This window comes from Anolis sagrei, chromosome 5, assembly GCF_037176765.1.
Source record: "Anolis sagrei isolate rAnoSag1 chromosome 5, rAnoSag1.mat, whole genome shotgun sequence".
Classification (NCBI taxonomy): domain Eukaryota; kingdom Metazoa; phylum Chordata; class Lepidosauria; order Squamata; family Dactyloidae; genus Anolis; species Anolis sagrei.
Genome location: NC_090025.1, coordinates 97,749,951 through 97,763,095, shown reverse-complemented (window position 1 = coordinate 97,763,095; position 13,145 = coordinate 97,749,951). Strand labels below are relative to the sequence as shown.

The window sequence follows — 13,145 nt, the reverse complement described above, 5'->3', positions numbered from 1 at the left end:
AGTAGGTGAAATAGTTTTCTCTTTTCTATAGGCAGTGCTGAATTCCACAACTTGCTGGTGATTCTATAGAAAACGGTTGCATAAAATGCAGTGTAGGATGTAGCTTAGCAGGCATTCCTAGGAATTCGGGTCTCAACCAAAGACTTTGTGTTTGAAACATGTAGGCATTTTAGTTTTCTGAAAAGATGGCTTAAAAGAAAGGCTGGGAAAAATTATTTTGTATAGTTTTTAAAACTTTTATTTATTACATCTCAGCCCACCAGTGTTCTCACAGTGATGTATAACAAATGAAAGCGCTGAAAACAGTAAACGTAAGGAGATATGGCCAACAAGTGACCATAAAAACATTGAAAAACACAGCAAAAGAGAATTTAAAAGGCAAAAAAAAAAACACATTACAACGCATGCACAAAACCACATATATATACACAAACACACATATACAAAAATATATATACACACAAAGCAGAAGGGACTTCAAAAGCCAAAAACACAAAAAACATATGACAATGCATGCGCAAAACCACATATATACACGCAAACACACATACATACACATATACACAAATATATACACAGTAAACATAAGAAGATACAACTTTTAAGAACAAATTCTGGAATTTGTTTAAAATCTATATAAATAAAAATGTAATGTTCGTTTGTGGGATTAACATAACACAAAAACTACTGGACAAATTGACACCAAATTTGGATGCAAGATACCGATCAAGTGACCATAAAAACACTGAAGAACACAGACTTAAAAAGCCCCCCAAAAATTAAATACATTACAACGCATGCACAAAACCACATATATATACACACACACACACACACACACAAACACACATATACACAAATATATACACACACAAAGCAGAAGGGCTTCAAAAGCAAAAAACCCAAAATACATTACAACGCATGCGCAAAATGACATATATACACGCAAACACACATATATACACAAATATATACACACATATATGCTTATATATACACACAAAACACATACACAGAAAGGGGGAAGGAAGGAAGGAAGGAAGGAAGGAAGGAAGGAAGGAAGGAAGGAGAAAAAGAGAGAAAGAAGGAGGGAAGGAAGGAAAGAAAGAAAGAAAGAAAGGAAGAAAGGAAGGAAGGAAGGAAGGAAGGAAGGTAGAGAAGGAAAGAAGGAGGGAAGGAAATATAAAAGTGAAAGAAGGAAGAAAAGAGATAGGGAAGGTAGGAGAGAAGGAACGAAAGAGAGAAAGATAGAGAAGGAAGGAAAGAGACAAGGAAGGATGGAACAAGAGCAAAGAAAGGGAGGAAAGAAACAAGTAGAGAAGGAAGAAAGAAGAAGGGAAAGAAAAAGAGGGAAGGAAGGAAAGCGGGAGGGAAGGAAGGAGAGAAAGAAAGAAAGAAAGAAAGAGAGAAAGAGAGAGGGATGGTTGCCTACAGCAACGTGTGGTGGGTACAGCTAGTCTATATAAATAAAAATGTAATGTTCGTTTGTGGGATTAACAGAACTCAAAAACTACTGGACGAATTGATACCAAATTTGGAAAGCATACACTTAACAACCCAATGTATGTCCTTCATGCAAAAAAAAAATGATTTCGTCATTTGGGAGTTGTAGTTGCTGGGATTTATAGTTCACCTACAATCAAAGAGCATTCTGAACCCCAACGATGGAATTGAACCATTCTTGGCACACAGTTCTCCCATGACCAACAGAAAATACTGGATGGGTTTGGTGGGCAGTGTCCTTTGGTTTTGGAGTTGTAGTTCATCTACATCCAGAGATCACTGTGGACTCAAACAATGATGGATCTGGACCAAACTCTACACAAATACTCAATATGCCCAAATGTGAACACTGGTAAAGTTTAGGGAAAATAGAATCTTGACATTTGGGAGTTGTAGTTGCTGGGATTTATAGTTCACCTACAATCACATTTTGAACACTTTCCGTGGAAAATCTCCTGATTTTAAGGTGTAAAGGCCATGCAACATAATACTATCATAGAGTGCATCTGGACTATAGATTTAATACACTTTGATACAACTTTAAGTGCCATGGTTTAATGCCATGGCATCCAGAGAGTTGTAATGTCAGAAATTATTTCACCTTCTCTGCCAAAGGGTATTGGTGCCTCACTAAACTACAAATCCTAGATTTCCATAGCATTGAGCCATGGCAGTTAAAGTGCTGTCAAACTGCATTAATTCTACAGTATGGATGCACCCCTAGCTCCTACTAAAAGCTCACAGTGTTTCACCATAGAAAATAAATGCTGTCATATAGACTTATCCTCCCGTGGACAAGTAAAGCAAATTAACTAGATATGTATGTGCTGCCCTTGAATGCTTAGAATGCTGTTATAGTGATTTTGTAACACACTTCTGTTAGAACCATTAGAACAATTATTATAAAAACAACCATGACTACAGAATGGATATGGTAATCTTATTACTTAAATACATATCCTTGTAATAAGTGGACACATTACTAATAAGGTTGAGCGGATGTGTCAGATTGATTTCTATAGACTTCCTTTTCTCAACTTCAGCTCTCTGGCATGTCAAACAAATCTTCCTCTATGCAGATTTTAATATGTAACAAAAACTGTATTTTGTGCACAATTTTCAAATAGACCCATTAATAGACACATGGCCATTGACTTCAAAAGTGCAGGGTGGGCTTTTTTCATGAATGTATTTGATTGAATATTTTGAGTGTGAAGCATGTCACTATTCTGAAAAATGTATGCTTTTCCTACAGAAAAAAAATGTATATTTTTCTTTGCCAAGTAATTTTCTCACACGTATTAGATTGCTGGAGAACAGAAGTTCATTCCCCAGTGTGTCATTCTTTTCCACTTCATCTCATTCATGCTACCATTGACATTATTTCTATTCATTTAAAAAATAATGATTATGATTTTCTGTATAATATGAATTATAATTATGATTTTCTAAATAATATGAATGTAATGTGAATGTAACTATTACTCAATAGTTTGTCCTGGGGAAAAAATTGTTTTGTTTTTTTATATCTGACTATCCTGTTGTTCTAATAATGTTTTTTGGCACTCTAAATGACAAATGGTACTTACTTACTTAGGCGATCCCTTGTTGGACGAGTAGGATAGTCTTCCATGATCAGTATTCTTGTGGATTCGTAGGTGGCTGTGGAGCCCTATTCTTGGCTTGCATCTTTTCCCACAGTGAGGGCATTGGTTTCCAGGTGGAAGGTGGTCTCGGTTGGGGTTGGCTAGATGTGCCTTCCTCCTGGCACGTTTCTCTCTTTCACCCTCCATTCATCCTTGTTCAAATTCTGCAGCACTGCTGGTCACAGCTGACCTCCAGCTGGAGCGCTCAAGGGCCAGCGCTTCCCAGTTCTATGCCAGAGATTTTAAGGTTGGCTTTGAGGCCATCTTTAAATCTCTTTTCTTGTCCACCAACATTCTGTTGACAAATAGTAGGAGAAAGCTAGAATAATAATAATATTTCACACTTTACCCCATGTAAATGAAAACTTTTTTTTTATTTTATTTATCAAAAGATTTTACATTGCAGGTAAAAAAAAGAGAAGGGTTGAGGGTAGGAATCGGGGGATATCGTGGAGGGAGAGGGAGGGGGGGTAGTGTTGGGAATGTTGTAGGGGGTTGGGTTAGGGTTGGGTAGGGGAGATAGGGATGGGATGGGGTTTCTAAAAACGTTGACTTCCCAAATTTCCTCTGATCTTTGAGTTTTCCCCTTCTTCGGTATCTTCTGTTTCTCTAAGGTCTCTTCTTAAATGATCAGTGTTTAAACGTTGGACAGATCTATCATCAGTGGTATCTTTTCTCCTTTGCAGTAGTCCAGAAGTCCTGACCAGTTCGTCTTCTTTTTTGTGCTTTCTAATTTCTGTGATAAAGAGTCCATTTTGACTATCTCTAAGAGATATGTAAATGAAAACTAACATATAATTTAAAAGAACAGGAGATGGTAATTGTTGTGCATGAGATAGTCCGCCAACTTGAAGGCAAGTTTATTTATTTATTTAATTTACAATATTTATATTCCGCCCTTCTCACCCCGCAGGGGACTCAAGGCGGATTATAATGTACATATACATGGCAAACATTCAGTGCCATAAACACACAACATATAGACAGACATACAAAGGCTATTTAACATTCCAGCTTTTTTGATAAGGGTATTCTGGCCACCAGGGGAGCTGTCACTTCATTGTCCATTTGTGACACTGATGAAGTACTTGCTCATTCTTTGCATGCTTGCTAGAGATTTTTATGGTGTTGTAAATAAGTTAAATTTGCCTCCCCGCATACGCGGTACCTACATTTCCTACTTAATAATAAATAAATAATAATAAAACTTTATTTATACCCCGCTACCATCTCCCCAAGGGACTCGGTGCGGCTTACATGAGGCCGAGCCTGTAATACAAACAATACAAGCAATAAGAGGTACAATGCAAAGCAGTTAAAAATAAATTCCATAAACATTACACAAGGTACAGTGCACATTTAAAACTATGCCTGGGCCAAATGTAATTGAGGTTTAAAAAATAATGCTAGACATGGACAAGATGCAGGAGATGGGGCGTTGATGGAGAAATACAAGCAATCCTAAATCAATATAAAGTGCTTTTGGGGAGCACTTTATACTTCATAAAACAGTTGCATACTTTATAAGACAGTTGCATACTTGACAGATGCAACTGTCTTTCGGGCTGCAAAGATCGACAGCAAGCTACACAAATTGGTTGGAAGCTCACTCCGACCCGGGCTGGCTTCGAACTCATGACCTTTCAGTCAGTAGTGATCTTAATGCAGCTGACTCCCAGCCAACTGCACCACAGTCCCGGTTCACATTTTTCCATAGCTTGTGTGAGATCTCATTAACACAACTGTATTATCATATATAAATGCATTAATTGAATTATTGGTACATTATGTGAAAACAGTGGTGTTGCAGAAATCTATTAACTGCTTAACAAAGTATGAAAGGCCGACTCATTTTGAGTAGGGTTTGTTCCCCCAGATTACTTGAATAGATTATAGATATCCAGAACTAAGCACAGAAGTGCCTATAATGTTTAGGAACCTGTTGACTGGAACAATAACAACAACAATTTCTTATCCACCTCTCCTCGTGGCTCAAGGGAATAACAGGATATTTCAAACACATAAACACAGTACTGTAACATGCTATGTATTTGGAGACTCAACCTAGGGCAAAAGATCTGATTGCTTATTCCAAGCATATAACCCCAATATTGTACCAATTGTATCAGTCATCAATGTATTTCCTGGCCCAGTTTGATGTGTTGATGATGTAAACCAGGTTGGGATCAGGACCTTTGAAGGTCCATATGGACCCATAAAATAAACCTGGAACTTGGATCCTGAAATCGGTTTAAAGACTTTGGAAAGGTACAACTGCTAGCATTGAGCAATGGCAGTTAAAGTGACATCAAATTGCATGCTACAGATGCACCCTTAGGACCCTTCCAGACAGCACCAAAACGCGGGATAAGTAGTAGTTTTTTTAAATGTGAGACCTCAAAGAGGATTGAAACAGACCTGTCTGTCCCACTGCATAGTCCTCCACCATCCTCACAGCTGTTTTATGAAGCAGATTAAAATGGAAGACGGATGGGAGACATCCGACAGGACAGTTTTATAAAAATTCACTCCAGAGATGCGCATATGGACATAGGATGTCCAGCACATAACAGAACTTTTAAAAAACCAACTTCCCTCGGATCTCTATTTTTCCCCCAATTGTTAATTGAAGCTCTATTTAACATTACAAAGTATCAAAGACAGAATTTGAGAGAGTTGTATTTGCTTTCCAGTTGTGCATATTTCTCAGGAAGAACCATGTTTAAAGGTCACCTTTAAACATGGCGGTGCTGTTGCTCTATCCTCTATGATGAAGAGCCGTCAGGGCTTCCTCCTTCCTTTTGGTCGCCCAACATTTTTTGATTTTCTTTCTTTATGGCATCATAAAACACCTCCCCCCACTTTTAGCAGTATCTCATTTCTCTAATCACAGCTAGAGCTGTTTTCTAATTGTTTAGGTAAACAATGAGCTAGGCTAAAAGTTGGCAGCTCATGCCAACATGGGGCTTCAAACTTGCAACCTTTTGGTTAATAGATCTTATAATTGCTGATGATTTACCAGCTGCGCTAAACCTCCAGCTCCTCCCGATTCCTCCCTTTGGCTAAACGTCATTTAGCTACCCATCCCCCTTTTAACCTACTTCCTCTCAGGTTTTAGTGCATGTGTAGAAGGGCCCTTAGTTTCAGTCCCCCATTCTTAATATTGAGGCAATTATAAGGACTTACTTTTATTGATGGAGGTCACCATGACCAACATCACACTAGAGCTTAAAGAGTAGGCAAAGACTATGCATCCCATCTGAAATCATGTAGCTTTCACCTGCAGAATTCTGGTATGTGTAGTTCAGCAGAGGGACCTTTGCTGTTCTTCCAGAGAGGTCCTGGGACTCACTAGTGTGATTATCAATGTACCGTATATATTCGAGTATAAGCCAACCCGAATATAAGCCGAGGCACCTAATTTTATCACAAAAAACTGGGGAAATGGATTTATTCGAATATAAGCCAAGGGTGGGAAATGCAGCAGCTACTGGTCAATTTCAAAATAAAAATAGATACCAATAAAATTATATTAATTTAGACATCAGTAGGTTAAATGTTTTTGAATATTTACATAAAACTGTAATTCAAGATAAGACTGTCCAACTCTGATCAAACCATTATTCTAACCTTCTTCAATGTAAATATGCTAACATGTCCTCCAGTAATAATAAAGTAATAATAATAATAATAATAATAATAATAATAGAGTAAAATAATAAATGTAATAATAACAATACAGTAAAATAATAAATGTAACAATAACAATAATATTTAGAGTAAAATAATAAATGTAATAATAACAACAACAATAGTAAATGTAATAATAACAACAACAACAAAGTAAAATAATAAATGACCTTGACTCAAGTATAAGCCGGGGGAGACTTTTTCAGCCTAAAAAAAGGACTGAAAAACTAGACTTATACTCGAGTATATACCGTATATGAAATCTGTTTAGAATAGGCGCAGTGCATATGTTATCATGGCACCATTTCTTTATTGGGTCAACATTGTCTTTGTTTAATTTTCTTGTAAAGCTAAGAAAGAGAAATGCATGGTTGTTGAGTCCTATCATGAAAATAAGGATTGCAGCTGACTACTTAAAATTACATTTAAGTTCTGATGCCGGACAGAGATACATGGGTGACACTCTGTGGTGAAAGCATGCATTGCTGGTAGACAGTTTCAATATATTCAACTTACTTCGTGATTAACTAAGTACAGCTGCATGTTGCATTTCCCCCAGTTATAGGAAATCTTGAAGGGTCTGCTGGAGCAACATCATCACATGGAGAGGTTTTCTGTGTGTGTGTGTGTGTGTGTGTGTGTAATGAAATATATCTGTAAGCATTTATAATAGGAAATTTGTTTAATGTGCTGGTAAACACGTCTATGTCTTGCGTTCACCTTTCCAGTTTGTCACCAATTATTCAGAAATGCATTTTGAACATTGATGCTGCATTACAATTACCAAACTTGCACGATCACTCACAAGCATTTTTCCTTCTTGCCCTCAATCCAGATATAGATGAATGCTCATTTGAAAGGACCTGTGACCATACCTGTATCAACTACCCGGGAAGTTTTGAATGCCTGTGTCATAAAGGTTACACATTGTATGGAATGACACACTGTGGAGGTTTGGAAAGTTTTATTATTTTGTGTTACTTTTACATGTGATTAGGTTCTTCTTTAAGATTTCAGAATTGCAGCAAGAAAAAAACATGGGGGGGGTAGCAATCTTAGTATGACTCTTAATTCACAATGTGGAAGTAACTATATATAGATATATAAATCTATATAAATAAAAATATAATGTTCATTTGTGGGATTAACATAGCTCAAAAACCACTGGACAAATTGACACCAAATTTGGCCACAAGACACTTACTAACCCAAGGAGTGACCATCACTCAAAAAAATTGTAGTTTATTTTATTTATTTATTTATTTATTATTCAAACTTATATGCCGCCACTCCCCTAGGGCTCAGAGCGGCTTACAAAACAAACTGGAATCTAACACAAATTAAAACAACAGTTGCTGGGATTTATAGTTCACCTACAATCAAAGAGCATTCTGAACTCCACCAATGATGGAATTGAACTACACGTGGCCCACAGGACTCCCATGACCAACAGAAAATACTGGAAGGGTTTGGTGGGCATTGACATTGAGTTTGGGAGTTGTAGTACACCTACATCCAGAGAGCACTGTGGACTCAAACAATGATGGATCTGGACCAAACTTAGCAAGAATATTCCATATGCCCAAATATGAACACAGATGGAGTTTGGGGAAAATAGATCTTGATATTTGGGAGTTGCAGTTACTGGATTTATAGTTCACCTATAATCAAAGAGCATTCTGAACCCCACCAACTACAGAATTGGGTCAAACTTCCCACACAGAAGCCCCATGACCAACAGAAAATACTTAAGGCCATCCAGTCCAATTCCCTTCACTAGGGCAAGAAAACATAATCAGATACGCTCAGATAATGTACATAGCATTATAGCTTATCCAGTATTTATATCAGCATTCATATATTTATATAATTTAGGATTTTTCCAATATTTATTTATTTATTTACAGTATTTATATTCTGCCCGTCTCACCCCACAGCGGACTTAGGGCAGATTACAATGTACATATACATGGCAAACATTCAATGCCATAGACACACAATATATATAGACAGACAGAGACAATTTAACATTCAAGCTTTTCTTGAGGGTATTCTGGCCACCAGGGGAGCCATCCCTTCACCGACCATTTGTGACACTGATGAAGTACTTCCCCATTCTTTGCATGCTTGCTGGAGATTTTTATGGCCTCATAAACTAGTTAAATTGGCCTCCCTGCATAAGCGGTACCTAAATTTCCTACCTGACAGATGCAGCTGTCTTTTGGGCTGCAAAGGTTGACAGCAAGCTACACAAAAGTGGTCGGAAGCTCACTCCGACCCGGGCTGGCTTTGAACTCATGACCTTTTGGGCAGTAGTGATCTTAATGCAGCTGACTCCCAACTAGCTGCGCCACAGTCCCAGTGCTTGTGTATATTATAATTCACTCCTGCAATACTGCAGTAATCCGTTTAAATATACTTTCAGATATTGATGAATGCAGCATCAGTAATGGGAGCTGTGACTACGGATGTCTTAATACAATGGGAACCTATGAATGTGTATGTCCTCCTGGAAAGAAGTTGCATTGGAATAAAAAAGATTGTATTGGTAAGTAATATTTTGTTCTTCATACACATTTTGCACTAAAGAAGAGAGTAGAAATAAATAAAGTTCATATGTACATATGATTACATATAGGATTATATTCCAGTTTAGCTCTGGTCACTTCAGTGTTGTAACCTGCCATGATCCGTGAGGAGAGGCGGGTAAGAAATAAAATTATTATTATTATTATTATTATCATTCAATATTTTTACCCTGAAGATCTGATGGATCACCTTGCAGCTTCTTTTCCTACTTCTCACTTTTGCATAGCACTATCTTCCCTTTCCATTTTTCAGAGATAGTTATCTACAGCATTACTTCACTGCTGATATTTTCATTAGACAAGGTTAAGACTACACAAATACCATATTTATTGTAACACTAACTTTTTGGCTAAATTACATTGGTAAAATTAAGGTGCACATTAGATTTGATGGTGTGTAAAATCGTATGCATAATATTTTATGTATTTTTATATTGCTTTCAATTGTGCTCTTATTTGTTTTATCTAATGTTTTAATTGGTTAAAGTGTTTTACTTGTGTGTTTTAATTGTAATCTTGGTCTTGTCCCTTGTAAGCCACCCCGAGTCCCCTAGGGGAGATGGTTGGTGGGGTGTAAAAATAAAGTTATTATTATATTATTATTATATTATTATTATATTATAATACTAATAATATGATATTATAATTATATATTTATATTATGGGCAATATTACTAATAATATTACAATGTAATGGTATAGTACAATATAGTAATATTTAATACTGGTATTGTACTATGCTAATCTATATAAATAAAAATGTAATGTTCATTTGTGGGATTAACGTAACTCAAAAACCAGTGGACTAATTGACACCGAATTTGGACACAAGACACCTCTCAGGCCAACAAGTGACCATTACTCATGAAAACACTGAAAAACAGTTGGAAGGAAGGCCCAAAGGCTATGCCACCCAATCCCCTTTGGCTGGAAAGGAAGACACAATTTAAGAAAGGAAGACACAATTTAAGCCCTCCCAACTCATGGCCATCCAGTTGGAAGGGAGCCTGTGTGTGTGTGTGTGTGTGTGTGTGTGGCTGTGCACACGTAGTTGGCTCCCGAAACAGGTAAGGCCAGCTCCTTCATGGTGGGCAGCCACTCGTGCAGGCCTTCTCCTTCCTTCCTTCCCTCTTTCCTTTCCTCTATCCCTCCCTCCCCAAAAGAAAGAGGACTCTGCCTTCATGCACGAAAAGGGACTCTATGGCTAGGCTTCTCTTCCCTCACAATGGTTGGTACGTCATTCTTCTCACGCAATGGAGAGGGCTTTTGCGCATGTTCTGTAAGGCAATTTTCTTTTGGGGGAGTTTTAAGTTATTTCCCCTTCATTTTTAAAAGGTTTTTTTTTTATTTGAAAGGCATAGATTGGATTAGAATGTGTTTTGCTGCCAAATTTGGCGGCAATTCATTCAGTGGTTTTTGAGTTCTGTTAATCCCACAAACAAACAAACAAACAAACAAACAAACATTACATTACATTTATTTATTTAGATAGATGGATGGATGGATGCTATTTTTATTGCAGTTGTTTTATAGCCGTTATTTCAGAAGTATGCCTGTAAATGAAAATAATCTCAATGAAATGCACTTTACATCTGGTACAAAAGTTTCAGTTTGGTTTAGTAACCTATTCGGGATATAATCCAGATTATATAATTTCATACATTCCCTATACATATTTTAAGATGCAAATGGTTTAAATATATGGGTACTGGAGACACCTACTGGTTATTGTTAGAACTGTGAATAAGATTTGAACTTTCAGGATTTTCTTTCCTTCCCAGTTCCCACCAGCAACCCTCCCCACTAGACATAAAAACAGCTCCAGTGGGATTCCCAGTCTTTAAAACGAATTTGTGGGGATAGCTAAGGGGCTACAATGGGAAAATAATACCTTCATACTTCCATTTCACTGGATTCTCCTGTCCTTCCCACACCCATAGTCATATAACAGTACTAATATAATTCTGTACATTATTTATTCCACTTTTTGGCTGTTTTACTTCACCTCATTTTTAACATTGTGAAATTACATAACAAAATCAAAAGTACACGAGCAAGCCAAAATAAAAGGAATTGATGATCTTAGCTCAATTATTGGAGTTATAATCAAACAAATATAACAGATTGTGGCATTTAACATAGATGAGATAACACTAACACAATAATTCAGTTTCACTAGTAAACTGGAAGTTAAACCAACCCTCTATAAGAAATACAGATACATAAATAAACAAACCTGAAGGCGCTCCTGTTAATCAAGGTAAATCAAATAAATTAACTAAAAGGATTACAGTAACTGACTAACCTGCCTTTTTGCAACACACCTACACTGCAGCGGACACACTAACATGTTGCAACACACAGTTTGGACAGCTCTGGTATAAAGGATTCTAGCAACCACAGTAATGTCACTGGCCATGTGCATGTGTTGTAATATTGTACAGTTGTGTGAGCAAAGCAGATAAAATAAAAGAAAAAGGCGTGATCTAATTGCTTGGACTGAGCTCACCTCTACTACCAAAGCTTTGTTGCTACTTTGCTGCTCCATTGTGAAAACTATCTGATCTAGCAGAAGGCTGTTCCATGGGTGCAGCCTTTGAGAGAAGGGGAGAGTATGCTAATTTTGAAAATAACTAAGGGAACTGGGATGAAAAATTAAAATTCATTAAATTTCCCTGTATAGAAAAATCCCCATTTAAAAGCTACTTCGTGAGATGAAGAGATTAAGGTATGTATGTGCACATATGTGTGTTGTAAAGCAATGACGCACACATCATATGTGTACTTATTTTGCCTCTGGCCTCTCTAGCAATCTTAGGTGTGATCCTTGGGACTAAAGGGTTACTAATTTCTGGATGTGACACATTGGGCACAACTGCAACAATAGAGTCTACTTTATAAGTAACTAGCTTGGGGACCCAGCGGTGCCCGGGTTATTTGAGAAAGTGGGTCATGGGGGTTCTGTATACCAAGTTTGGTCTTTATTGGTCATTTGATGAGGGTAGCAGTGGTCTTAGGAATTGAGTGAAGGTACTGCAAGTGCCATCATCCATAGTCCAGCCTTCCCCAAACTGCTCCAGAATGTTGAGGTGGCCATGGGGGCTCTCTGTGCCAAGTTTAGATTTGATTAGTCATTGATAGGGTTCGCAGTGGTCTCGGGAAGTGAGTGAAGATACTTCAAGTCCCATCATCCATAGTCCATCCTCCTCAAAACTGCACCAGGATGTAGAATGGGTCATGGGGGCTCTGTGTGCTAAGTTTGGTGTTGATCAGTCATTGGATGAGGGTCACAGAGGTCTCAGAAAGTGAGTGAAGGCACTGCAAGTCCCTTCTTCCATATTCCATCCTCCCCCAAACCACACTGGAATGTTGAGTTGGCCATGGGGCCTCTCTATGCCAAGTTTGGTCTTTATCGGTCATTGGATGAGGGTCGCAGTGCTATGAGGAAGTGAGTGAACATACTGCAAGTCCCATCATCCATGTTAAATCCTCATTCAAACCACAACAGGATGCAGAGTGGGTCATAGTGGCTTTGTGTGCCAAGTTTGATCATTGGTGAGGGTCACAGTGGTCTCAGGAAGTGAGTATAAGTACTGCAAGTCCCATCATCCATGGTCTGCTCTTCTCCAAACTGCAGCAGGATGTAGAGTGGGTCATGGGGGGGTCTGTGTGCCAAATTTGGTCTTTATCGGTCTTTGTTCATTATTAATAACAACCC

At 37.8% G+C, this 13,145-nt stretch overlaps 1 protein-coding gene across 3 annotated transcripts in view; it reads left to right on the top strand.

Moving 5' to 3' along the window:
- The window catches only part of SCUBE1 (signal peptide, CUB domain and EGF like domain containing 1), a 282,888-nt gene that overhangs the window by 242,277 nt on the left and 27,466 nt on the right, over nucleotides 1-13,145 (top strand). For all 3 annotated transcript variants that reach the window (XM_067468907.1, XM_067468906.1, XM_067468905.1), the window contains 2 exons: nucleotides 7,675-7,791; nucleotides 9,265-9,387. In XM_067468907.1, the coding sequence (XP_067325008.1) occupies nucleotides 7,675-7,791; nucleotides 9,265-9,387 (240 nt within the window). The remainder of the gene's footprint in view (nucleotides 1-7,674; nucleotides 7,792-9,264; nucleotides 9,388-13,145) is intronic.